We start from the raw sequence: 24,031 nt of genomic DNA on the forward strand, positions 1-24,031 counted from the left end.
TGGAAAGTCGATAAATTATGGTTGGACAATTTCTAAGCTGATTGCCATGTTGTCGGTTTAGACTTCTCAATGCTTCGAGAGTCATATCGCTCTCTTCTCAAAATGTCAAGAAGCTTAAAACAACATAACCAATTGATACCAAAATTTTAACAAAATATAGGTACTCCATTATAAAGGTCACAAAAACTAGGTAATCTAAATATTTTATAACTGTTTAAAATCGATTAGTTTTCTGGGTATATATTTTAAAATTGCTGTAAAATTTAATTCTACTTTCGTAAAATTGTTGATTTAATTCGAACGTAACATGGTTCCATGACTTATTTCAAAGTAGAGTATAGACCAAAATTAATAAGGTATTATAAAGAAATATTTTAGCAATGTTCTATATTTTTGTTACATATTTTGTAAAAATAAAATGTTTATCTACCAAAGATTTCAATGTTTTATTAATTGAATCAAAAAAACGAAATTATTTGTGCCTAATTAAAATAAAATAAATATTTATTCATAACAAACAAGTAACAAAGTAAATATATATTACAAATAAAACAACTTAAAAATAAGTAATACGTGTCAGTCTATCTTCTTAAAATTTCATTTTGTTCATGAAGCAATTGATTTCCATGTTTAAATATTTAGTAAAAGTAGTCAATTACCAATACAGATCGATCAGCATCAATTACTACACGTATCCTCTCTTTAAATTTTATATGATATCTGAATTTCAATCAGTTTTTTACTAACAGGAAAGAAACAGCAACTAATTGGAAATGATTTATTCAATTCAGTAATGATAATAGCGATGTCACCAGCAAGAATTATATGAAAGATACGAATTTAATTATTTATGCACGTAATATAAATTACAAGAATATGTAGAAATAAATAAAGTATACTTTGTTGCTATTGTCAATATTATGTGAACATATTCATAGTTGCTTTGTCGAGACCTCATCACACGTCAACAGAACTTTTCTTTTATTAGATTATACAGGACAGGATGCTCACTTTCTAGTATAATCTCATCGTAACTTAATTGCTCTTGATTTACTTGCTGTTCTTGTTGTTGTTGTTGTTGTTGTTGTTGTAACTGTTGCTCTTGTTGTAGCTGCTGCACCTGTTGTTGCTGGTGTAGCGGATGCTCTTGCTGTTGATGCTGCTGCAAAATATATAAAGAAACAATGCATCATTCAATTATACAATATTTTCACTTATGAAATCTTTCTATTTAAAAATTTCTCTACCGTATTAAGAATCAAAGAAGCTGCTTCCAACTTCCGAATTATTCGACCTTTTGCCATAATATTAACCCACTATTCGGTCAAGTTGTAATATAGAACAGCTGGACTTCATTAGATTGAAAATGCAAATCACAAACGTACTGTTTTATTTTAAATCTGTTGACAGTCATTCACTTCACATACTATTACCATATTTAAATTATTTTCGAAACTTTCTATTTACCATTCATAAAAACAAATTGTAATAATTATTGACTTCTAGTTTTTAGGTTTAGTATACCTCCCCGCTACCCAATATATCTACTAAACTCGATATAAATAAAATAAAATTGGTTATTTGCTTACTTCACTCGTATTTATGAAGCTACATTCATTTGGGTCATATGGAACACTAGCGCCACCCCAACTTCTGCCATTTCTAGGACAAATTTTGTCAATTTTTCCGTATGAGTTCGTGCTCCTTATCTAGTCTCCATGGCAAATACTCTCAATGATCATTGACAGTATTTGCTCATAGCTTACCGAGACCAAGCGCTTACAAAGGTCTATGTCTATGGTTTATCTCAAAGGTATCTTTTATATATAAAAGACTAAATATCTATTTTATAACTAATTTATTTATTTTTGTTTTAGTTTTGCGAGGTTTATATAATAATATGGCAAGGGTTTTATATTATTTTTTCTTTATTTTATGGTTGTGCTACCTAATAGTGTCTTCAATATTTTTATTTACACAAGGCTTTTTGCTGACTAGAGTTGTGCAGAATAATAATGCCTCATGTTTACCCCTTAACGACGTGATATGCACACCAATACTAAATTTCAACATAAAAAATGACAGTGAGGAATCCTGTTCTCAAGGTGATAAGATTTCCACCGTTTTGAAGAACTATGAGACGACTACTACTACGATATGTTTACCTGCAAGGGCAAAAGTTGTATTACTTATTGTAGATGCATTGCGATACGATTTTACTATTTTTAATGAAAAAAATAAATATCCTTTGCCATTTCAAAACAAACTACCTGTTATTGACAAACTGTGCAAGAAATATCCAGATTATACACGGCTGTATAAGTTTATAGCAGATCCACCAACTACAACAATGCAAAGGATAAAGGGGCTCACTACAGGCAGTTTTCCAACTTTCATAGATGCAGGTTCAAACTTTGCAACAATGGAAATTAGTGAAGATAATATTATAGATCAGGTAATTTAATTGCATAATTTTATTTTTATTTAAATATATCACTAATGGTTGGTTTATAAAAAAGTATGGTAATTATTTACTTTAGTGGCACCACCTCCAATTTTCACAAAATTTTGTCTACCCCCCTATTTTCGATGGTGCTGAACACGAATCTGAATTTTTTTTTGTGCAGTCGAACCTAGTTTTTGAGAAAAAAATTTTTCAAAATTCTAACCTGAATATTTCAGATAACAATACGTAGAACTCTGTATATTTTATGTAACTTTCAGAACATCTGTAATAAACAATGAACATTGTTTAAGAAACGCATTTTCCCAAATTTGAACTAAAAAAAATATGTATTTAATAAATAAAATTACAGTAACTTTATGTGGGATGAACAGAGTTGAATGAGAGTGGGGGAACTCAATGTTGTCATCACGAATTACAAATGGCGGATTCAAACTACAAAATTTTTATTTATTAAATACATATCTTTTTACTTGAAATTTACGAAAATGTGTTTCGTGAACAGTGTTAATTGTTCATAACAGATGTTCTGGAAAGCTACATAAAATATACAGAGTTCTACGTAGTGTTATCTGAAATATCCAGGTTAGAATTTTGAAAAATTTTTTTCTCGAAAACTAGGTTCGACCGCACAAAAAAAACTGCAGATTCGTGTTCAACATCATCGAAAATAGGGGGGTAGACAAAATTTCGCGAAAATTGGAGGTGGTGCCACTAAAGTAAATAATTACCAAAAGTATTAGTCCTAACTTAACCTTAATCTTAGTCCTAAAAAGTAGTGATGGGAGATTTCGAGTGAAAAATCGAGTGGTACTCGATTATTGAGATCACTCGAGATATCTCGAGATGTTTACTCCCACCACTCGAGTGATTATTACCCTACGGTTGCACCCCAAAATGTTAATGCATACTGCAAATAGTCACTGAGTACGTAACCTTTTTTTTAGAATAAAACGAAAAAGTGGTTGATCACTCGATTATTAGAAGTACTCGATTACCGCTAACTCGATTATCAAAATTGGTCGATTATGCCCATCACTACTAAAAAGTTAAATGTACAAAATATACGTATAGAACTAGGGCAAGATAAGATTTTTATAAACCAGTACATTACATTCTGTACATTTAACTTTTTAGGGCTAAGATTAAGGTTAAGTTACGGCTAAGTTAGGACTAATACTTTTTTATAAACCAACCATAAATTAGTAAAAAAATCGCAGTTCAGGATCTGTTTTTAATTTTTGTGACAAGTGATAATCATAGATTTGACAGTATACTATAGATGGACTCAAAGTCAACTTTCTATGCATTATAGCTGTTCCAACATGAAAAGTATCAGCAATTTGCCCATGGAGACTACACAAGGAGCCCGAACTCCATGTAAACAAAAATCTTACAAAAATAAGAGGGCGCTAGTGTTCCATATGTCCCATATGTAGAGAGGGGAGATAAAAAAGCGGCAGTTTGAATTATAAATCAATCATGTCATTTTTGTGATGTATTAAAAATTTTTAAATAAATAATGTAAGCTACTTTGAATTATATAAATCATGAAAATATTTTATTCCGGACTGTAATTAAACTAAATAGTTAATAAAAAATATTAGCTTTATGAGAAGAATTTGGTGTTCGTAGAAAGAAACTAGTTTTCAATGAATTTATGACGTGATCTTGTTAATATTAACCTATAAGTAAGGTTTATGTTTTTGATAATTACTTTCTTAAAGATTTTAGTTTAATGTTAGTAAAAAATAGTCACATTTTATACAGGAAGTTGCCTTTAAAAAAATAGTAATTCTTGTATTAATAATATGGAATTTTTACTTGTGGTAATAAAAAATAGAATATAAAAAAACTCGGTGTCTTAAATAAACTTTTTAAAATATTACAGATGTCCGATTTTGAGTCCAGTGATTCAGATGACTTATTAGACGCATTGTCCAGCTTGAGTGATGATGAAATAGATTTATTCTAAGAAACAGAAAGAGTAAAAAATAAGAACTACTTTGAAATTACTGTACCTGAATATAGTGGCCAAGTTTTTTTAACATTTCCGTGTTAGCATATGGGAAGTAGCTAACAGAATTGAAGAAAAATTTGCCATTTCTAATTATTTCACCCATGATTCTGGTAAATTTTGCATTGCCTTAAGCTCTACAACAACCAGAAAAGTTACATACTTGCTAAGTAACTTGTCTCCATAAATTATAGAATGGCCGAGATAATGAGGCAGTTGTAATCGAACAATATTTTGCCCAATATGAATTTCCAGAGCAGGTTATAGGAATAATTGATGGGAAAGGAATTCATATAAGATAGAGTATATCACAATCCATATTTTTTTTGAATAACCAATAATATACTATATTATAGTGTAACTGAAAACTGACTATGGAAAGTCGATAAATTATGGTTGGACAATTTCTAAGCTGATTGCCATGTTGTCGGTTTAGACTTCTCAATGCTTCGAGAGTCATATCGCTCTCTTCTCAAAATGTCAAGAAGCTTAAAACAACATGACAACCAATTGATACCAAAATTGTAACAAAATATAGGTACTCCATTATAAAGGTCACAAAAAATAGGTAATCTAAATATTTTATAACTATTTAAAATCGATTAGTTTTCTGGCTATATATTTTAAAATTGCTTTAAAATTTAATTCTACTTTCGTAAAATTGTTTATTTAATTCGAATGTAACATGGTTCCATGACTTATTCCAAGGTATAAAGTATAGACCAAAATTAATAAGGTATTATAAAGAAATATTTTAGCAATGTTCTATACAGGGTGTTCCCAGTTCGGGTTGCCTGTACTTGAAATGGATACAAAATTTCAATTGTCAAAAAAAATCATTCTTCATAAAAATTTTTGCTTGTCCAGAAGCTCTTGACAAGATAGTCATTTGTTCAATTTAATGTACAGGGTCTTCATAAATTTGGAAAAAGTAAAAACAGTAAAGAGTAAAGTATCTTAAATCTTAACGTTACGTGAAAAAGTAATGGGGAAAAGTTGCTTAGAATTAAATTTTATGTTTAAATATGAAAGCATGGCCTTCTAGTTAATACTCGACATTCTGGGATATTCTAGGACTCTACTTATTTTTTAATACTTTCGGAGAAGCCATTCTATTTAAAAAATATTGCTTTATTGAAAAACAGATACTCAAGTTTGCATATTAATAATTTATTTTTTATACAGAGGGATCAAAAATGAGAAAACTAATTCGAAAATTTGAGTTAACTGGTGATGTAAAAACGTAAAAAGGTCAAAAAAGAGACACGATGACGATGCTGCAGCCATAATACTATAGTTTTGAATTTGGTAGAAGAAAACCCGAGACTGTCACTAAGGAAGATAACTAAACAAATCGATGTTAGCAAGACACATATTCAGAGGATTTTGGTAGAAAATTATTTTAAGGCTTTCAAAGCAAAAGTAATTCACACTCGAGAAGTTGATGATGATGCACATCGTTTGGAGTTCTATTTAGAGATAGGAGAAAGGATTGTGGTAGAGACATTTTCACAAAAATATAATATTTCCGATGAAACCACTTTTTCTACTAATGGAGTGGTATCCTTGCAAAATTGTCGTTTTTGGTCGCAAGACAGTTACAGTTACTTTAAGAAGTCAAAGGTTCAATAAAGTAAATGTTTGGTGCGCGATTACTTTCAACCGAATAATTGGGCCATACTTTTTGAAGCAAATTTAAATCAATATACATACCTGGAGATGCTAGACACGTTTTTTTGGCCAGAATTAGAAGAAGAACATTTGGAATATAGACAAAAAGCGTATTTCCAACAAGACGGATGTCCCGCTCACTCAACAATTCTAGTCCGCAATTGGCTTAACAGAAAATTTCGAGAGAAGAGGATAGGTAGATATGGTGCTATTTGTTGGCCAGCAAGGTCCCCTGACTTGTCCCCGCTTGATTATTTTAAGCAGGATAATTGAAGCTGCTGCCCAAGTAAATGAAGAAATGATACATTCGACCTACGCTGCATTTAGAAAAAGATTGGAGAGGTGTGTTGAACTTGGTGGACTTCATGTAGAATAGTTTTTTAATGGCGCGTACATACTGATTCAGCTGTGGATTAATGGATTAATGTTTTTGAGGCTTTTGATCCCCCAGTATGAAAAATACATTATTAATATGCAAACTTGTGTATCTGTTTTTCAATAAAGCAACATTTTTTAAATAGAATGGCTTCTCCAAAAGTATTAAAAAATAAGTAGAGTCCTAAAATATCCCAGAATGTCCAGTATTAACTAGAAGGCCATGCTTTCATATTTAAACATAAAATTTATTTCCAAGCAACTTTTCCCCATTACTTTTTCACGTAGCTTTTAGATTTAAGGTACTTTACTCTTTACTGTTTTTACCTTTTCCAAATTTTTGAAGACCCTGTACATTAAATTGAATAAATGACTATCTTGGGGGTTTCTGGACAAGCAAACATTTTTATGAAGAATGATTTTTTTTGACAATTGAAATTTTGTATCCATTTCAGGTATAGGCAACCCGAACTGGGGACACCCTGTATTTTTGTTATATATTTTGTAAAAATAAAATGTCTTATCTACCAAAGATTTCAATGTTTTATTAATTGAATCAAAACGAAATTATTTGTGCCTAATTAAAATAAAATAAATATTTATTCATAACAAACAAGTAACAAATTGGAAATGATTTATTCAATTCAGTAATGATAATAACGATGTCACCAGCAAGAATTATGTGAAAGATACGAATTTAATTATTTATTCACGTAATATAAATAACAAGAATATGTAGAAATAAATAAAGTATACTTTGTTGCTATTGTCAATATTATGTGAACATATTCATCGTTGCTTTGTCGAGACCTCATCACACGTCAACAGAACTTTTCTTTTATTAGATTATACAGGACAGGATGCTCAGTTTCTAGTATAGTCTCATCGTAACTTAATTGCTCGATTTACTTGCTGTTCTTGTTGTTGTTGTTGTAACTGTTGCTCTTGTTGTAGGTGTAGCGGATGCTCTTACTGTTGATGCTGCTGCAAGATATATGAACAATGCATCATTCAATTATACAATATTTTCTCTTATGAAATCTTTCTATTTAAAAATTTCTTTACCTTATTAAGAATCAAATAAGCTGCTTCCAACTTCCGAATTATTCGACCTTTTGCCATAATATTAACCCACTATTCAGTCAAGTTGTAATATAGAACTGCTGGACATCATTAGATTGAAAATGCAGATCACAAACATACTGTTTTATTTTAAATCTGTTGACAGTCATTCACTTCACATACTATTACCATATTTAAATTATTTTCGAAACTTTTTATTTACCATTTATAAAAACAAATTGTAATAATTATTGACTTGACTTCTAGTTTTTAGGTTAGTATACCTCTCCGATATATCTACTAAACTCGATATAAAATAAAATTGGTTGTTATTTGCTTACTTCACTCGTATTTATTATGCTACATTCATTTGGGACATATGGAACACTAGCGCCACCCCAACTTCTGCCATTTCTTGGACAAATTTTGTCAATTTTCCCGTATGAATTTGTGCTCCTTATCTAGTCTCCCTGAATTTGCCCTAAGTCATATGACCTAGGATACAAATCGCACAACTTTAATTTGAAAATAAATTCTATTTCTAATTAGGAAATAGACTTTTTTTGGTGCAACGCAAAGATTAAATGGAAAAAGAATGAAAATAAATGTTTGGACATCAAATTTTTTAAATGAAATAAATATTAGAGGGAAGTACTAAGTTTATGTTTTTGTTTAAAAAGATAAGGATACATAATTACAATTAGAGGTGTGTCATTTGTGAATGATTTGTCTTCCAGGATGAACACTTAAAAGTAATGAATGATCCCAGGAATGATCGAATCGAGTATTTCAGGGAAGTCGATTAATCGTAAATTCATTTGCCTATCGTTTTGGACTATGGAATGAATGAGAATGGATTTGTTTTGATCGCTTGAAACTTGAAAGTATAGAATAACATTACAGTCTAATTTTCGTGACTATCTGTATGAATGAACAAACGACCTGGATGTGATGAATTTATTCGTAAAGCTTAGTCTTCAACAGGCACTTCAGAATGAGGGTTGCTTTCGCTGTACAGCAAGAAATAAACGCTCTCTCAACAATAATAATAAAGAATTTTATTGAAAACTAATGTATAGAAAACTTGTATGGAAAAAACGTGTTGACGGTTTGAGGGTTTGCTGGAGAGTGCCTTGTGGATGAACGGTCATAGGTAGATTGGTAGTCGGTGGCAAAAGTCCCTAGTCCTGGCGGCACTCTGCAGGGGTCGGCTTCCGGGAACCCCGTGGTGCGTCCGGCGGCGTTCTTGACGTGCTTAAAAATGGGTCACTTGCGAACATGTGTACCCCCAAGAATTTAAATAGATCGTGGTTGTGACGGAGATCTGATGGCCAAGTAACTGGGGAGCATAATGTGTATTGTTCATTTATTGTTTAACCCATTAGCGCCTGGAAAAAAAATCTAAGATTTTTTTGTAAAATTTAGGATATCATAGGTAACTACAGGTTAAATAAACGGGAAAAGGTATTTGTTATCGTAATTGTTTTTTCAGTTTTGAGTTTCAGGGTGTTCCTATATAGGATCACTAAGTGGTTTGTTGAATAAACGCTTTTCTTTTTTTTTTGAACATTTATTAGCCAGAAGAAAAGAATTCATACTATATTTTTGTAAAAATATGTTATTTTTTAGTGTGGAAATCTTTAAAGCATTCAATACACAACCCTAAGTCACATTTGCAGCACATTGTATGACCTCTACTACTGCAACTCTTCTTTTGTTATTAGGGATCGATATCACGAAATGGCCAATGTTATCAAATCTTAATTTTTCAATCAATCTGGAAGCTCTTCCAGTTGATTTAGAAAGGTTTCTAAATCGTGTAAGATATATTTAAAATTCAATTCTTTGATAAATAAAATTAAAAAATAAATATTTAAATATCTGTGCCAAGCTTCGTCTGAATTCAAGTTGACGACCCGATTTTTTACAGAGCTGCCAAGCATTGTGAACACAAGCATCGAGACAATAAGTGAATATGGGCCAATACCATTTTTTCTCTCTAATACCAATGCGATAGCTGAAATTAAAAAAATAATAAACGGGTGGTGGTCTTACTTCAGTCCACAGAAAACTTACTTTGCTATTCCCTCGTCCATCAGTTCCACCCATATTTTTATTATATTGCATTATAGCATGTGGTCTTGTGATTGGAATGGGAAAACTGATCAACGTTTTGAATTGGCTGCACTCCATAAGAAGTGCTAACTACGGTAACAACGCTGTTATCCTTCCAGCGAATGTATTGGACTCCACTTTTTTTTTCGAGGGTAGTGGAATAACTTCCTCTGTTTTGCTTATTCATTTGTGTTTTGGGGGATAGTGGACATTCCCTAGGAACCCGATTTTCGCGAATCGTTCCTGTGACACCATAACCATTTCGTTAGAATAATGTTAAGAATATTTGGTCCCGTAAAAAGGTTGTCTATAAATATATTGTAACGAAACGATTCATTGATGTTTCTCAAGTCATCAAGCATTTGAACAAGAGGAGCTGCACATTTTCCAAAATGCGATTCGATTTCACTATTTGCCCTTGGGTTTTTGCCTTGGTATACCTCTAAATTTACTAAATATCCGGATGGCTTATTTAGGCACCAAACCTTGTACCCAAACCTAATTGGTTTGCCACAGATGAATTACTTGTATCCGTGGCGTCTGTAATATCGAATCATCGATTCATCATACAAGTTTGGCTCAGGTACAAAATGTTCTAGAAATTTGTTTTTTAAATAACCCATTAGGGGTCTAAGCTTGTACATTTTGTCATTTTGATCTACAGCTGTATTATCAGCAAAATGGATAAAGCCACAAATTTGTAGAAACCGATCTCTTCTCATTGCCTCATGCTTTTGAAGAGTCCCACTAACTCCGTTTTGACGGTAGTTCGTTGTATCCATTTACTAATAAAATGGCTATAAAACTCTCAACTCTTCCACAGAGGCCTGTGGATAAGGACAATTTCGAAAAAGTACATAATTTGTTGTTTCCTGAGAAATGAGCTGCAATAACTGATCAGTAAAAAAAGTTCAAACAGTTTACAAAAAGTTATATTTTTATATATATCGTAGTTTTCTTTTGGAAAGTAATGATTAGTAAATAGTAAATCTGAGTCACAAAATTCAGGATTAGGTGGGACCTTGTCAGGTTTCAATGCACTCTTGTTAGTTTGTTCAGTACTAGTAGTGGGCATATTTTCTAAATTTTCCTCCATCAAGCCACTGTTGCTACTCGTACCCGCCACAATTTCATGGTGTAAATCACTGTTCAAATCATCTGCGATTCTGCCAATTCTCCTAGAATTAGTAAAACGTTTTTCGGCTCCAGCAATAAGCTGTTGGGAACTCAGATTATCAGCCAAACCTCCCCTGTCTTCATCAGAGGAGTCCTCATCAGTTAACACGTGGCTCTCTGGAGGTTCTATAAATACCGTATCTGAGTCTGTTTCATACGCAATGTCTAAGGCTTCTTGTAACGTGGTTCCACTATAAACAAAAATTTGTTCGTAACAAAATTCAACTTTTCCACAAAGCACCTAGAGGTTCCATACACCCAATTTTTAGTCTACAAAAAAATGTTGCTACTTTTTTGTAAAAACTGTATTGAAACTAATTAGGACTATCTTTTATTTGAATTGAAAAACGATTATAATGGAATAATTCTTAAAAGACAAGGAATTATTATACTTACATAAATTTTATATCTGACATTTTTATTCGTTGCAAAACAAAAGTTTTTAGCGTAGCACAAAATAAACCAACACAGTTCACTCTGTCATAAACAGACGAAAGAAAGTGTCAAAGGTCAACTGACTTAGCAAAACTAATGAAAAGCGCGCTGTACTGTCTCCACCGTGCATCTGAAAAATATGACGCGTAGTGAGCCCATATGGTGACTAATGGGTTAAGGTGACCATATTCCTGGCCGAGAAATAGTCAAATTTCTGGCGATTTTAGGTACTGAAATCTTGAAAAATAAAACGTGCAGAACAAAAGCACAAAAATAAAATCCTTGATGTTCTGTTTATTCATTGTTACTATTTAAATTTACTCAAATAAAATAATAACTTAAAAAAAGCGTTTGTAAAACATGCGTTTGCTGTTATCCTAATCCCACATTTTAAGAATTATTTTCACGTACTTATAAATAGAAGTAAACAATTTTATATGTAGGACTATGCAAGTAAATGTTATAAGAACATTTACATGTGGAGTGATATATAAAAAAGTTAGTATTTTTGTAGATTTCAGTACCTACCTAAAACCTTGATGGTTTGATTGTTTTTTGCACCTGTTTATTCGTTTTACTGCGGCGTCTTTGAAAATACTCAGATGGCAAGGCATAACATTCCTATTACTTGATAAGCTTTAGATTATTCAGTTTATAAATGTTTGAAATTATTTATCTTTGCGGAAAACACTATTTAAAGAATACGGCGCATTGCATTGATTTATTTTTTGATCATAATCTACTTACTTGTAATATTAATATAAATAATAATATTAAAATAATAATGTAATAAATGAAGGAATACTTATAATATACAATATTGAATGAATATGTTAAAAAACAAAAAATAATTTTTTTGCAGGTTGTGGTTAAGTATAACTTGAGCTATTTTTTCTGATTTCAGTCAGCTGCGTTTTGTATTTATTGTAAGTCCAGCCTTTGAGAAAACTCGGTCACATGGAACTGACTGAGCTGTTATGCATAATCTTTATTACATAAAGATGAAGATATAGTTGTGATTTTCTTCCCACCAATGAAAAGAGTGTTCTGTCCTAATCAAAGACTTGTTTAGGTACTTATCTGATTCAATAATGCTCACAGCTGTGAGGTTACAATAAAAATTATCTTGATGTTTTCATCAAAATCGTCCCAGATAGATCATTTTCTTCAATGCTGTCTTCAGAATCTGATTTTTTTTCAGCAATTTTGATTAAATGGTTCTTCTTCTACATGAAGTGTGGAAATTATTAAAAACTACATTAACAGCATTATCAGACGCAATACATGTTATTTTGTTAGTATGTCATTCATCGACTTCGTCTTTTAGTTGCTATCTAGATTTTCAACTGTATGATGATTATCTGAAGTAACAACTCAATTTGTAAAAAGAAATGAGAAGAATTTTTCTATTTTCACTGTCGACACAATGGTATATGATATAGAAAAACTTTGATTATTTATTGAAATCCACCCATCTGTTGTCATACATATATACCAACCATTGATAATTTATTTTTAATAGTTTCTTTTACCAGGGTATATGTGTTTGGTATTAAGTTATTCGAAATAGTTTTTCTATTAGGTAAGCTATAATTGGGGTTTAGCATGATTACAAATCGTTTAAATTTGGGGTCTTCAACTGTTTTAAGTAGATAATATTTTTTGTAATCATTCAAATCAATTGCTCAAGTAATTTCTACTTACTTACTAATATCAGTCTTTTTGTAAAATTTGTAATTCTTTGTTGAGTAATTGATGTTTTAGGTGTGGCATTTAATTTGGTTAGTGTGTTACATACATCAGGCCCGGTCTGGCTCTTTCAGGGGTCGTTGGGAAAAATCAAAATCGGGGCCTATTTGGTTTTGTCTGTTATTAGGGTGCATATCAACTCTCCAAAGTAAAACTGTCATATCTCAAATTTGGTTATACTGAGATAATTGCATTTGAATAGTTGAGAAAATAATAATGTTTATTTTTTTTATTACAAGAGCTAAATTGTTCTTTTTTAACAAAGTAATTATTGTTTAGGTCTTAATTAATTATTGATGATCTAAATTAAATAGTTTAGGATAAGAAAAAAATCGATTTTGAATGAGTTACTAAAGTTTTCGTCGACAAAATTTTTATTGTGAAACAACTTGCTACATTAATTAGGTACAGAAAAATTAAACATTTTCCATTTTTAGATAAAAATATAATTGTTAATAATCAATAATGACATAAAAGGAAAATTTATTATGATTCAGAGTCAGAGTCTTACTAGCAGGCCGAAGGGAGTAGTAAAATCCATGATACATCGGTGGTATCAAATTAGCCTTACACAGACCCAAAAGACCGCTTAATTTTTACCATCAATTGGCTGTAAACTTTAATGTCCACACCCCAAAAATGATCCAAATCCATTGATAGGTATTCGAGTTATTAACAAAATTTAAAAAATTTTTACCAACTTTGAGGCCATCTAGCGGGCAAACTAAGCGATTTCGGATATAGGTGAATTGGCCTAGATCTGCCTATTTTGAGTCTACGAATCTGTGGTCTTCCGTTGTACACGTTATTTTGAGACACCCTGCATATACAGGGTGGTCCAGATTTTAATAGACAAACTTTGGGATAATACTAAACAGCAAAAATTAACGTCACTTTGCTCTATCAACACAGGCGCAGAAAGCTACTGTTTATGAGATACAGGACGTTGAAATTAACGAAAATAAAACAATTTTTTTAAATATCTGGAAAACCGCTTCATCAAATTTATACAAAGGTACACATTTATTTTTAAACAATTCTAGTTCTGTATGCATACAGTCCAAATTCAAAAGCCAGTGGCAGAGAAACAATGATATCGTTTCCCTATTTAAAGTAAAACTTCTACGCTACTGAATTAATTGTTAATATGAATATATTTTTCACTATCATAGCACTATTCACTATCATAGCAAAAGTAAAGATATATGAAAAACAAATAAATTAAATCAATTGCTCGAAGTGTCCATCTCCAAACTCGATGCACTGGCATCTTTTGGTTATAAAATCCACTGCAGCTCTGATTAAAACTAGATTTTACTTCAAATTAGTGCAGGCCCCATTTAGCCTTTGCACTAACTGGTCTATATTTGCTATAGGAACGGCATAATTTTTTAGGTTACCTACCCTCAAATAAAATAATGCAAAATATTTAGATCAGGTGATCTAGGTGGCCAAGGTATGAGGCCATTCCGAACAATCCAACGAATTGTAACCACTAGAAGGAGCTTTGGATGTATTTGTTTGCGAATGTACATAAATAAATCAGATCTTCAGGAGACACAAATTTCTATTGGTCGAATTAATATTCGACAGATGACATCTGTCAAAGGAAAAGTATGTATTAATGTATTTGAGTTTATTTGTGTTTAGTGTGGCATTTCCCCCTTATTGTTGTGTAGTTTTTATGTATGGACATTTATTTAGTGCTAGGACATGGTTAGAAAGTATGTTATTTGTAAAGTTTTATTTAAAAAGGGCGAGCAGCGGTCTTTTGACAGGTAAGTAAACAAGCAACATGGGCGGCGTTTTAGGAATTACATAAGGGTGTTTTACATTTAGTACTTAATTAGCATTGATAAAATACTGACTAAATCATTATCTAAATTATTAAAAAGATATATTTTTTAATTGTTCAACTTTTCCTGTTTCAGTAATATTATAAGTATATTATGAGTAATACCTGTATTTTTTAGATTTCCTAAGAATATGGAACGGAGAAACTTGTGGAAGCTCTCCCTAGGTGATGTCAATATTACCGACAACATTTTTTTTGGTTGTGATGATCATTTTGCAATTAATGATTTTCTGACAAAGCCATCAGGTATAAAGTACTTGTGAGAGATAGCTATTCCAATTATAACTTCTACTTATAAAGGGAAAATAACTTTTATATTCATTAAAATATACAAATAAAAAGCCTTTACAGTTACCTAGTACCTCTTTACCTTTTTATTTAATTTTTATAGATCAGACAGTTCTAATAAGGAAAATATTTCTCTAAACGATGTTCTTACGGAACAGTCATTGCACTTGCCACAACAAAAACCAGAAAATATATCCACATGTTCATCGTCATCAACACTACAAATAAGGCTACAGATCTTTCTGAAATATATTTGAAATTTGGTGACACCATACCGAAACATTGATCAACATTAACTGCATCAGAAATAGGAATGGATTCACCCAATCGCAATAAAATTATAAACGTGAAGTAAGTTATAAAAATATAAATAACAAATTATATATCCTTTGTATAGTATCTACAACTAATACCCTATAATTTTGATATCTGCTTACCTATCTAACATTTTTTTTATTCAGTACCTATTTATATATTACCATTTTATTTTATATAAACACTACCGTAGGTGTTTATATAAAATACATCTGGAATAGATAATTCATAATTTTTAGTAAAACGCCTTATCCACGATATTTTGGAGAATGCCATACTTCTGACATGGATCCAAAAAGAGCAAGAAAAAATTGGAGTATTTGTAAGAAAAAAATAAAAATGCAAACAATAAAGATCCGAAGTCTGCAGCAGGCAAAGAGTCGTCTAAAAGCCAGAATTTGTAGTCTTAATTCTCTTCTGAAATTTTTGAAAAAGAAATATGACAACAGAAACTGCTCAATGTATCATTCATGTAAGTTGAAAAATACTTATTCTTTCTGTGTCTGTAAACAATATGTAATTTTAGGAATCAACACCTGGAATATTAGGTGAAATCTGTCAAAGATCATGAAAATGACAATCTCGTAAAAAGTATTCACCTGAGCTTAGGTCGTTTGCCTTATCGTTAAGCTTTTATTCAACAGATGCTTATAATTATGCAAGAAGTTTTAACATGGCTTTGCTACATACGAAAACAATTTTTAAGTGGTACAGATCTATAGATGGAACACCTGGATTTACAAATGAAGCATTGGCTGCTATTAAAATGAAAGTAAGAGAAACAAACAGTGAAATTTTGGGCAATTTGGTATTTGACGAAACGTCTATAATGCAAAGTGTTGAGTGGAATAGGAAACAATTCACTGGATATGTTGATGTCGGCACTGAAGTATATGGGGATAATATTCCAAAAGCTACGGAAGCCCTTATTTTTATGGTTGTAGCTATAAATAGTCATTGGAAAATACCTGTTGGGTACTTCTTGACAAACGGTTTAAGTGGTGGAGAAAAAGCTAATTTTGTTAAAAAAATGTTTAGAATTTTTAAGTGAATTGGGTATCAAAATAGTTTCTGTTACTTTTGACGGTGCTCCTTCAAATATCAAATTACGGCTTTACCATAAATGTTTATGTTAATATTAATAAGTAGGTAGATTGTAAGTTTGTAGCATTTTAGGTTATTTGTTGACTTATTACTGTTTCAAATTGGTTTTCTAATAAAAACTAGAAAAATAACCAAACATTTGTCTTTTTATGATTTCTATAAGTCACTAGTGGATTTTATGTCATACTATTGATTTATAGGCCACATAGGCCTTTAAAACCAAAGAAATTATAGTATCATTATATACAAGTGTTGGATAAAAGCATTTAATTAATCAGTCAAAACAATTTGAGTGTAGTAAACAGTTTATTAATTTTACTTTAATTTTTACCGTCTCATTATATCAGTAATATGTAAAAATTATTTATAAAATGAGTAATCCTTTCAAATGTGTATTGGTATTTGGTAAATTTTAATATTTTGCCTTTTTTGACAGTACACCACTGCCGTTGTGTCTCATTGTTTACATTTGACACTATCTATCTTTATTTATTAGGTAGTTCTCTGTTTTGATGTTTGCTACAGTTAAACACATGTATAAGAATACACAAAGCTCCTTCTAGTGGTTAGAATTCGTTGGACCAATCCATCTATTTTGGTAGTTGTTTGACAACCATTCACGAACTACCTAGCTAGAATGTGCTGGCGCCCTGTCCATTTGAAACCAGGTCCCGATTCCTTGCGACGAAGGTATGTCCATTAAATGGAGTCCAAAAAATTTAAAATCATCGGAATTTAGTTAGGTGGCATGATGTTTACTTTGTTAATATGTTTCATAACTCGTAAACCATTCACTTTTCGAAAAAATAAAATAATGTTTTTTCATCCGGAATGTTTCAGACCTTTATTAATTGTATTTATATTAACAATTAATTCAGTGGCGTAGAAGTTTTACTTTAAATACGGAAACGATATCATTGTTTCTTCGCCACTGGTTTTTGAATTTGGACTGTATGCATACAGAACTAGGAGAAATATTTGAAAAAAAAATGTGTACCAAATTTGGATAAATTTGATGAAGCCGTTTTCCAGATATTTAAAAAAATTGTTTTATTTTTGTTCATTTCAACCCCTGTATCTCATAAACAGTCGCTTTCTGCGCCTATGTTCATAGAGCAAAGTGATGTTAATTATTAAAATCTGGACCACCTTGTATAGAGCAGCAAGGGAAACTGAATAGTTAAGAAAAAAACCAGTGATGTATTTGGGATCTAGTTCACCTTTGAAAGGGAGCAGAACAACTGCATCCTGTTTTTGGATGCCAATAAATAGAGACCAACATAATAAGTTAGCCACGAAGTGGTATAGAAAATCTATGAGTAGTGGCAGGTACATTAATTTTCATTCATACCATCAAAATAGAATGAAACTGAATCTAATCACAGCCCTTAAAGCCAGGGTATGTAAACTGACACACCCCAGTTTCTTAAATCATTCGCTTAACCGCTTAAGGGGGTCCTCTAGTTTCTCGAGTCGAAAAAACCGAATTTTTTTTTTTTTCATAAATCACATTTACAACATGTGTAGAAAATGTGTGCCAAAGGATTTTTCGATATTCGAAGTGGTTAACAAATTATGGCCCTGGAATGGAGAAGGTATACGGAGCGCGCACAATGCTGCTCCGCAAAGCCGAGCGGCACTGACCATTATATTGATATCCCTAAATCTAACTGAATCGCGAAAAGGGAAGACGGAGCAGCGCTGCGTGACTTCCAAGAAGAAGAGGAAGGCCTACTGTATGGTCCAGGCATAGCAGATTGACGGTGAGATGGAATTTTTATCATAAATCACATGCGCGAATTTTGAAACGCGTTTTTCTCGAAACACTATTTTTCAAAACGGTGACCACGATATTTCAGAAACTACTGCACCGATCTTGATCAAATTTATACAACATCTTTAATATGTTATAAGCCAGCGATTGAACTAGGATTATCATGATTGCTTCGATAGTTTTTTTTCAACGAGCGAGAAACTTAAGAAAAAATGAGTAAAAAATAGAATTTAATTTTCAAAAGTGTATAAAAATAATAATTTTTGTAATTTAGAATTCATTCTAGTTCAATCGCTAGTCTTAAATATGAAGATTAAAATGCCGTTTGGTTTTTTGATTTCAGATAACCAAAACAGCCGCAATCTTGGTCACCGTCAAGCACCTCCTTCACTTGATGTCTTCCTATCGGCCACTATAACTTTGATTCTATTATATATTTTGTCTTCAAAAAATTTGTAAAGCTCATTTAAATGTTAATAAAGATAATGTAAAAACAATGAGATTTATTATTTCGATGGTTTGCCCGTAAAAAATTTTTGAAAAAGCCGTAAAAAAAACAGCCGAGAAACTAGAGGACCCCCTTAACGCTCAATTTTTCTTCTGTATGTCAACCAATTTAAGTTCTATTTTTTTTTAATGTGTTTTCTGGAAAAAACTTATTACCGAATCTCCGTCTGACAAAAAAAATTGAAAAAAGTTATTTAGAGTGGGGTAATAATTTATTGAAAATATACAAATTATCTAACCCGAGATAATACGGGCACTCGTACATAATAAGAAACAAGTATTACTTCAAGAAAATTATTATATACAAGTCAGTGAACATATACATATTTGAATTCCGAGTGAACATATAAGAAAAAACAAATAAAAACAGAAAATCCCTAACCTGGAAGCTCGGAAATTGATTCCTAACGGCTCAATTCAAATGTTTGCCACTGTGTGGTAAACACGGAAGCATGGGGTTACACACAAAGCTACATCACAGTCTGGACACCAGTATCTGCTTTCTCGCCGAATTTTTTTGCCTCTTGCGTCCCTTACCCTGCTGCAAATTCCGCACTGTCTTGTGGGGTTGGCCTTCTTCTCAGTAGCTGGTATATACTCTGGAAAATGACGCCCAGTTAGGCGAGATGAAGGTAGAACTGTAGACGGTCGACCTCTTTTTGCTGAAAACTCCATCTTGTGGTACTTTTCCATCGACAACTTGACAATATCTAATCTGTATGTAAGTGCCGATTTTTTACCACCTTCCATTTTATAAAGGACGAAAGAGTTCCATAGGGCAAGATCAAGAAGATGGAAAAATATTTTCTTATAATATTTCTTGCCCCGTTTCCTCGGCAAAACATAATCAGCTAAATGCTGGTCTACACGGTCAACACCCCCCATCGTGTCATTATACTGTATTACAGCCTTTGGTTTTCTCTTTGGTCCTGACTTTGTTGCCACTTCTTGGGTGTCGATATTGTGAACCGTTGATAATAAGCATACATCTTTCTTATCTCTCCATTTCATAACAGTAACTTTTCCTCGTTGATAACCTATTATTTCGCCTCTCTGAATCTTTCTCCGTAGCCCTTCTGGAACTTCCTTTCTTTGCAATTTCAATGTACCATATACATCCGTTTTGTGTTGCAATAGCAAGTCAGCAAGTTGCGGACTATTATAGAAATTATCCATGGTTAGGCAATATCCCTTCCCTAAAAGTTCTTTAGAGAGAGACATAACCACTTTAGCAGACACTAGATTCAAATGAAGAAAATCAGGATCAATTATTGTTCCCTGACCTGTATAAATGATGAAATTCCACACGTAGCCACTTTTAGACTCGCACAGCATGTAAGTCTTGATCCCAAACCGTGCTCTTTTTAGTGGTATGTACTGAATCCAACCAATCGCCCCTTATACAACAAAAGACTTTCATCAATTGTTATATATTTGTCTGGGACGACCAACTCACGGAATTTCTTCACCAATGGTTCATAAATTGGAAATATTTTGTTCAATTTCGGATTTGGGTGCGTATCGGGATTGTAAGTTTCATTGTTCGTAAAATGTAGGAATCGTTTGATGCTTTCAAACCGTTTGCATGACATAGCTTTCGGGAAAAATGGAGTAGTGACTAATGGATTCTTAGACCAATACATTTTCATTTCTGGTTTTTTCACTACACTTTGCATTATGATAATGGCTAAAAACACCCTTATCTCATCAGCAGTTACAGCGGTCCATTTGTCAGTCGTATTATTTGTAGCATTTGTAGCTAAAGTCTGCTGTGCGTATCTATTCGTCTCTTCAGTTATCAGAGTTATCAGTGTGTCATCGATAAATTTTTCGAAGAAAAAAAGTACGTCCTCATCTCCAAAAGTTGTAAAACTTGCACCAATATTTTCAGCAAAAGGAAATGCAGGTGGGGCAGGTGAACCATCTTTTATTTCACACCATGTCCTGATGGTTTGAAAATCTTCATTATTACCTTCACTCGAAGCATCCGAGTCACTCGCCTCATCCTCAGAATCACTTCCGCTTGTTTCTAAACTGTTTTCCATATTCGAACCTCCCGTCAATTCAAACTCTTCGTCGTCTTCCGAATTTGAGATACTACTAACATCATCACTATCACACTCCATTTTTCCAGTTTATTCCAAGAAAAAAAAATTTTGCCCACAAAATAGGCTTGCCTGTTGCGTAAATATATTTAGATAACGACTGCATACAAAGAAGACTTCTCAACAACTGATATATCTTTGGTACTAATTTGCAGGTGCAGAAACAGTAGGCGGCAAAAGAGCATTATCCATATATGCTGATTAGACACGCCCCCTGAACCCTGGATTGGTCGCATACATTTTTCCGAAATATCTCGGTTGAAGTCATATTGACTTGATTGTAATACGTATAAAATCGGGTTGTAGATAATGACACAGTGTTAGTGTTAGAGATAATCGAGTTAACTCGGGTTGGAAAAAAAATTTCAGAATTCTCAACACGAGTAATCTCGGGTTAAAGTGCTAAGCGGTTAATGAGTTAAAAACACTGTTGATGGAGAATTCTTACCTAGAAAATCTAGTCGATAAAATTTTGTTTAATACCGATACTAATAATGTTTCCCCATTACATAATAGACTGTTCGATAACAACGTAGAAACTGATAACAATTTACAAGTCATTGCTCTCAAATATAAATCGTTTTTGTTTTTAAAAGAACTTGCGCCATTAATGTATATTATAAAGGATTTAAATGTTAAAATTGGATTTAAAAATTGACTCACTTACAATAGACTTTTTTCTAGAACTAAAGAACCCTACCATAAATTAAAAAAATCAGGGGTTGTTTATAAAATTGATTGTTTTAATTGTAACCAGACATACATGGGACAAACAGGTCGTACGCTAAAAGGTAGACTTACATCCCACAAAAGTGATTGTAATTTAAAAAAAACGTCCTGTGCTCTTTCAGAACATACATTAAGTACAGGCCACAAAATGAATTTTAACGGTGTCACAATTTTGGAGAGTGAAATCAACTATAATAAGCGTGTTTTTCTGGAAATGGTTCGTATCAATGAATTTTCTAATGCTCTGAATAAAAAGTCAGATATTAATAATTTGAGTAGTATTTATAATTTTTTATTACATTTTGATAAATATAGAAATTTACCTGTCTTTTTCAAATTTGGAGTGATTTGCCGCCTCCGTTTTAAGTTGGTACTGTGGTTGGCAATGCTAATTGTCCCTGTATGTTGTTCAGTAACAGTCCTATCCAGAAGTTTTAATTTTACGTAAGGTGTGTAATGCCAGTGGTAGAATTAATATCAGAGTACTATTTTACCAACAAAATGTATATTGTCTATCGCGCCGCGCCGCGCGCGCCATTATTCCATGGCTAGAAATTGGCCTCAATGATTTGGGATCGAGGGGGATTATCCCTCTTTATCCTGCCTCATCTCGTGTAGGCCTGGACAGCCTTCGTAGGTGGGCCCCATCCGTCGTCTACCCCGACCGCAAATGCGGCCGGTGTAGGCGCTTTGTGGGACCTCCTTTTGTCCTGGCTGGGCCCCGCCGGCTAGGGCCCTTTCTTCTGGCGCTCTTCTTGCTTCGCCGGCTCGTCTGTGTAAACCCCGGGGGTAGTGTCATGTTTATGTGTGGTATGGTTGGGTAGGGTAGTGCGGCTATGCAGCCTGGGATGCGCTTTGCTAAGGTGGCCCTTAGGCTAGCGCGGGAGGGGAGGGTTAAGGAGGGTATGGGGGGTGTGTGTGTGTGTGTGTGTGTGTGTCGTTGTCTTCGTTTCTTGATCCTGGCTGTCTCTGAAACAGAAAAGGTTAGCGGGCAGGGGGGGGGTCATTGGGGTGGTCACCCAGGGTCAAAAAGTTGGTGTCTAGGTCTTTTGTGTTTGTCGGTCACGTCGGGTACGTAGTCAACGGCTTGCCTGAGGAGGGGATTGTCATGTCTAGCGGCTACGTCAAATCGTTTCTCCGCGTTTTGTCTTATTGTCTGTGTAGCGTTTGTGTATTGTAAGTCTCGTAATATGTCAGTGTTTCTTACGTACCAGGGCGCGTCGGTGGCCGTGCGGAGGGCTATGTTTTCCACAGCCTGTAATGACTTTAAGTGGCTTTTTGCCGCGTGACCCCACGCCGTGGAGGCGTAGGTTAGCTGCGGTTGAAGTACCACCTTGATAAGCGTTCGCTTATTCCTTAAACTGAGGGTGTTTCCACCTTTGAGTAAGGGATAGAGCCTAGCCCTGGTGGTCTTCGCTCGCGCCACCGTCTCCACGATGTGCGGTTTCCACGTGAGACGCTGGTCCATCGTCACGCCCAGGTATCGTGTTTGTCGATTCCAGGAGATAGGTTCCTGGGATAGTGTCAGTCTGTCGAGGTTTTGTGGGATTTTTCGTTTGGTAAAAAGGATAGCCGAACTTTTGTTGGGATTAATTTTGACTTTCCACCTGTTGCACCAGGTTTCAAGTTGGTCTAAGGAGTTTTGGAGGAGGGAGACGGAATATCTAGGATCTACGGATTGGGATGTGATTGTCAGGTCGTCGGCGTATAAGTATATGTTGGTGTTGGGGGGATGTGGGATGTCGGAGTTGTAAATGGTGTATAGGTGTGGGGACAGGACGGTGCCCTGGGGGACACCGGCCTCCATGGGACGGGTGGTGGAAAGGGAATCTTGGATTTGGATGCGGAATTTTCGGTGGTGTAGGTAGGATTTTATGAGTTTGGTAAAGGATATGGGATATTGGTTGGTGAGCATTTTCATCAGTAGGCCTTCATGCCAAACCGTATCGAAGGCCTTTGCGACGTCCAGGAAGACAGCACCAGTGTACTGTCCCCTGTTGAAGGCCGCCGTGATGTGCTCGGTAAGGCGAAGGATTTGGAGTTCAGTGGAGTGATTGGGTCGGAAGGCGAACTGCTAGTCTGTAATGACTTGCAGTTCTTGGGAGTGGGTTCTTAGACGGGTTAGGATAATTTTTTCTACCACTTTGCTCATAGCCGGGAGCAGGCTAATGGGCCGGTAGTTGGATGGGATGGTGTGATCTTTGCTGGGTTTTGGGATAAGGATTATGTTTGCTGTTTTCCAGCGGGTAGGGAAGTGTCTTAGTCTGAGTGTCGCGTTTGTTATGTTTAG

General features: G+C 33.7%; 2 protein-coding genes and 1 long non-coding RNA gene across 6 annotated transcripts; 2 read left to right on the top strand and 1 right to left on the bottom strand.

The window, feature by feature from the left end:
* Positions 1–1,716: 1,716 nt before the first annotated feature.
* Positions 1,717–18,950, top strand: LOC108913230 (GPI ethanolamine phosphate transferase 3). Of its 4 annotated transcripts, XR_002763159.1 has the most exons (4): positions 1,717–1,813; positions 1,878–2,455; positions 18,154–18,389; positions 18,744–18,950. XR_002763159.1 is itself a non-coding variant. In XM_023455964.1 (3 exons), the coding sequence occupies exons 1-3, from the start codon at positions 1,792–1,794 to the stop codon at positions 18,816–18,818; spliced, it is 675 nt and encodes a 224-aa protein (XP_023311732.1). In that variant the 5' UTR covers positions 1,717–1,791; the 3' UTR covers positions 18,819–18,950. The 4 variants fall into 4 exon arrangements, 3 of the variants coding, with proteins under 3 accessions (XP_023311732.1, XP_018574267.1, XP_018574265.1); XM_023455964.1 differs by lacking the exon at positions 18,154–18,389; XM_018718751.2 differs by lacking the exons at positions 18,154–18,389; positions 18,744–18,950 and adding an exon at positions 14,460–14,599.
* Positions 14,652–16,681, top strand: LOC108913231. Its single transcript, XR_001964613.2, has 3 exons — positions 14,652–15,558; positions 15,762–15,994; positions 16,049–16,681. It is a non-coding gene; the product is annotated as an uncharacterized LOC108913231 (long non-coding RNA).
* A 374-nt stretch (positions 18,951–19,324) lies between the features above and the next one.
* LOC108913229 (piggyBac transposable element-derived protein 4-like) lies at positions 19,325–21,033 on the bottom strand. The gene is made up of 2 exons (XM_023455963.1): positions 20,364–21,033; positions 19,325–20,304 (listed from the first exon to the last, which is right to left on the bottom strand). Exons 1-2 carry the CDS (start codon positions 21,031–21,033, stop codon positions 19,325–19,327), a joined length of 1,650 nt encoding a protein of 549 aa, XP_023311731.1.
* Between the last annotated feature and the right edge of the window lie 2,998 nt (positions 21,034–24,031).

Source organism: Anoplophora glabripennis, unplaced genomic scaffold (assembly GCF_000390285.2).
Source record: "Anoplophora glabripennis isolate ALB-LARVAE unplaced genomic scaffold, Agla_2.0 scaffold1058, whole genome shotgun sequence".
NCBI classification, from domain to species: domain Eukaryota; kingdom Metazoa; phylum Arthropoda; class Insecta; order Coleoptera; family Cerambycidae; genus Anoplophora; species Anoplophora glabripennis.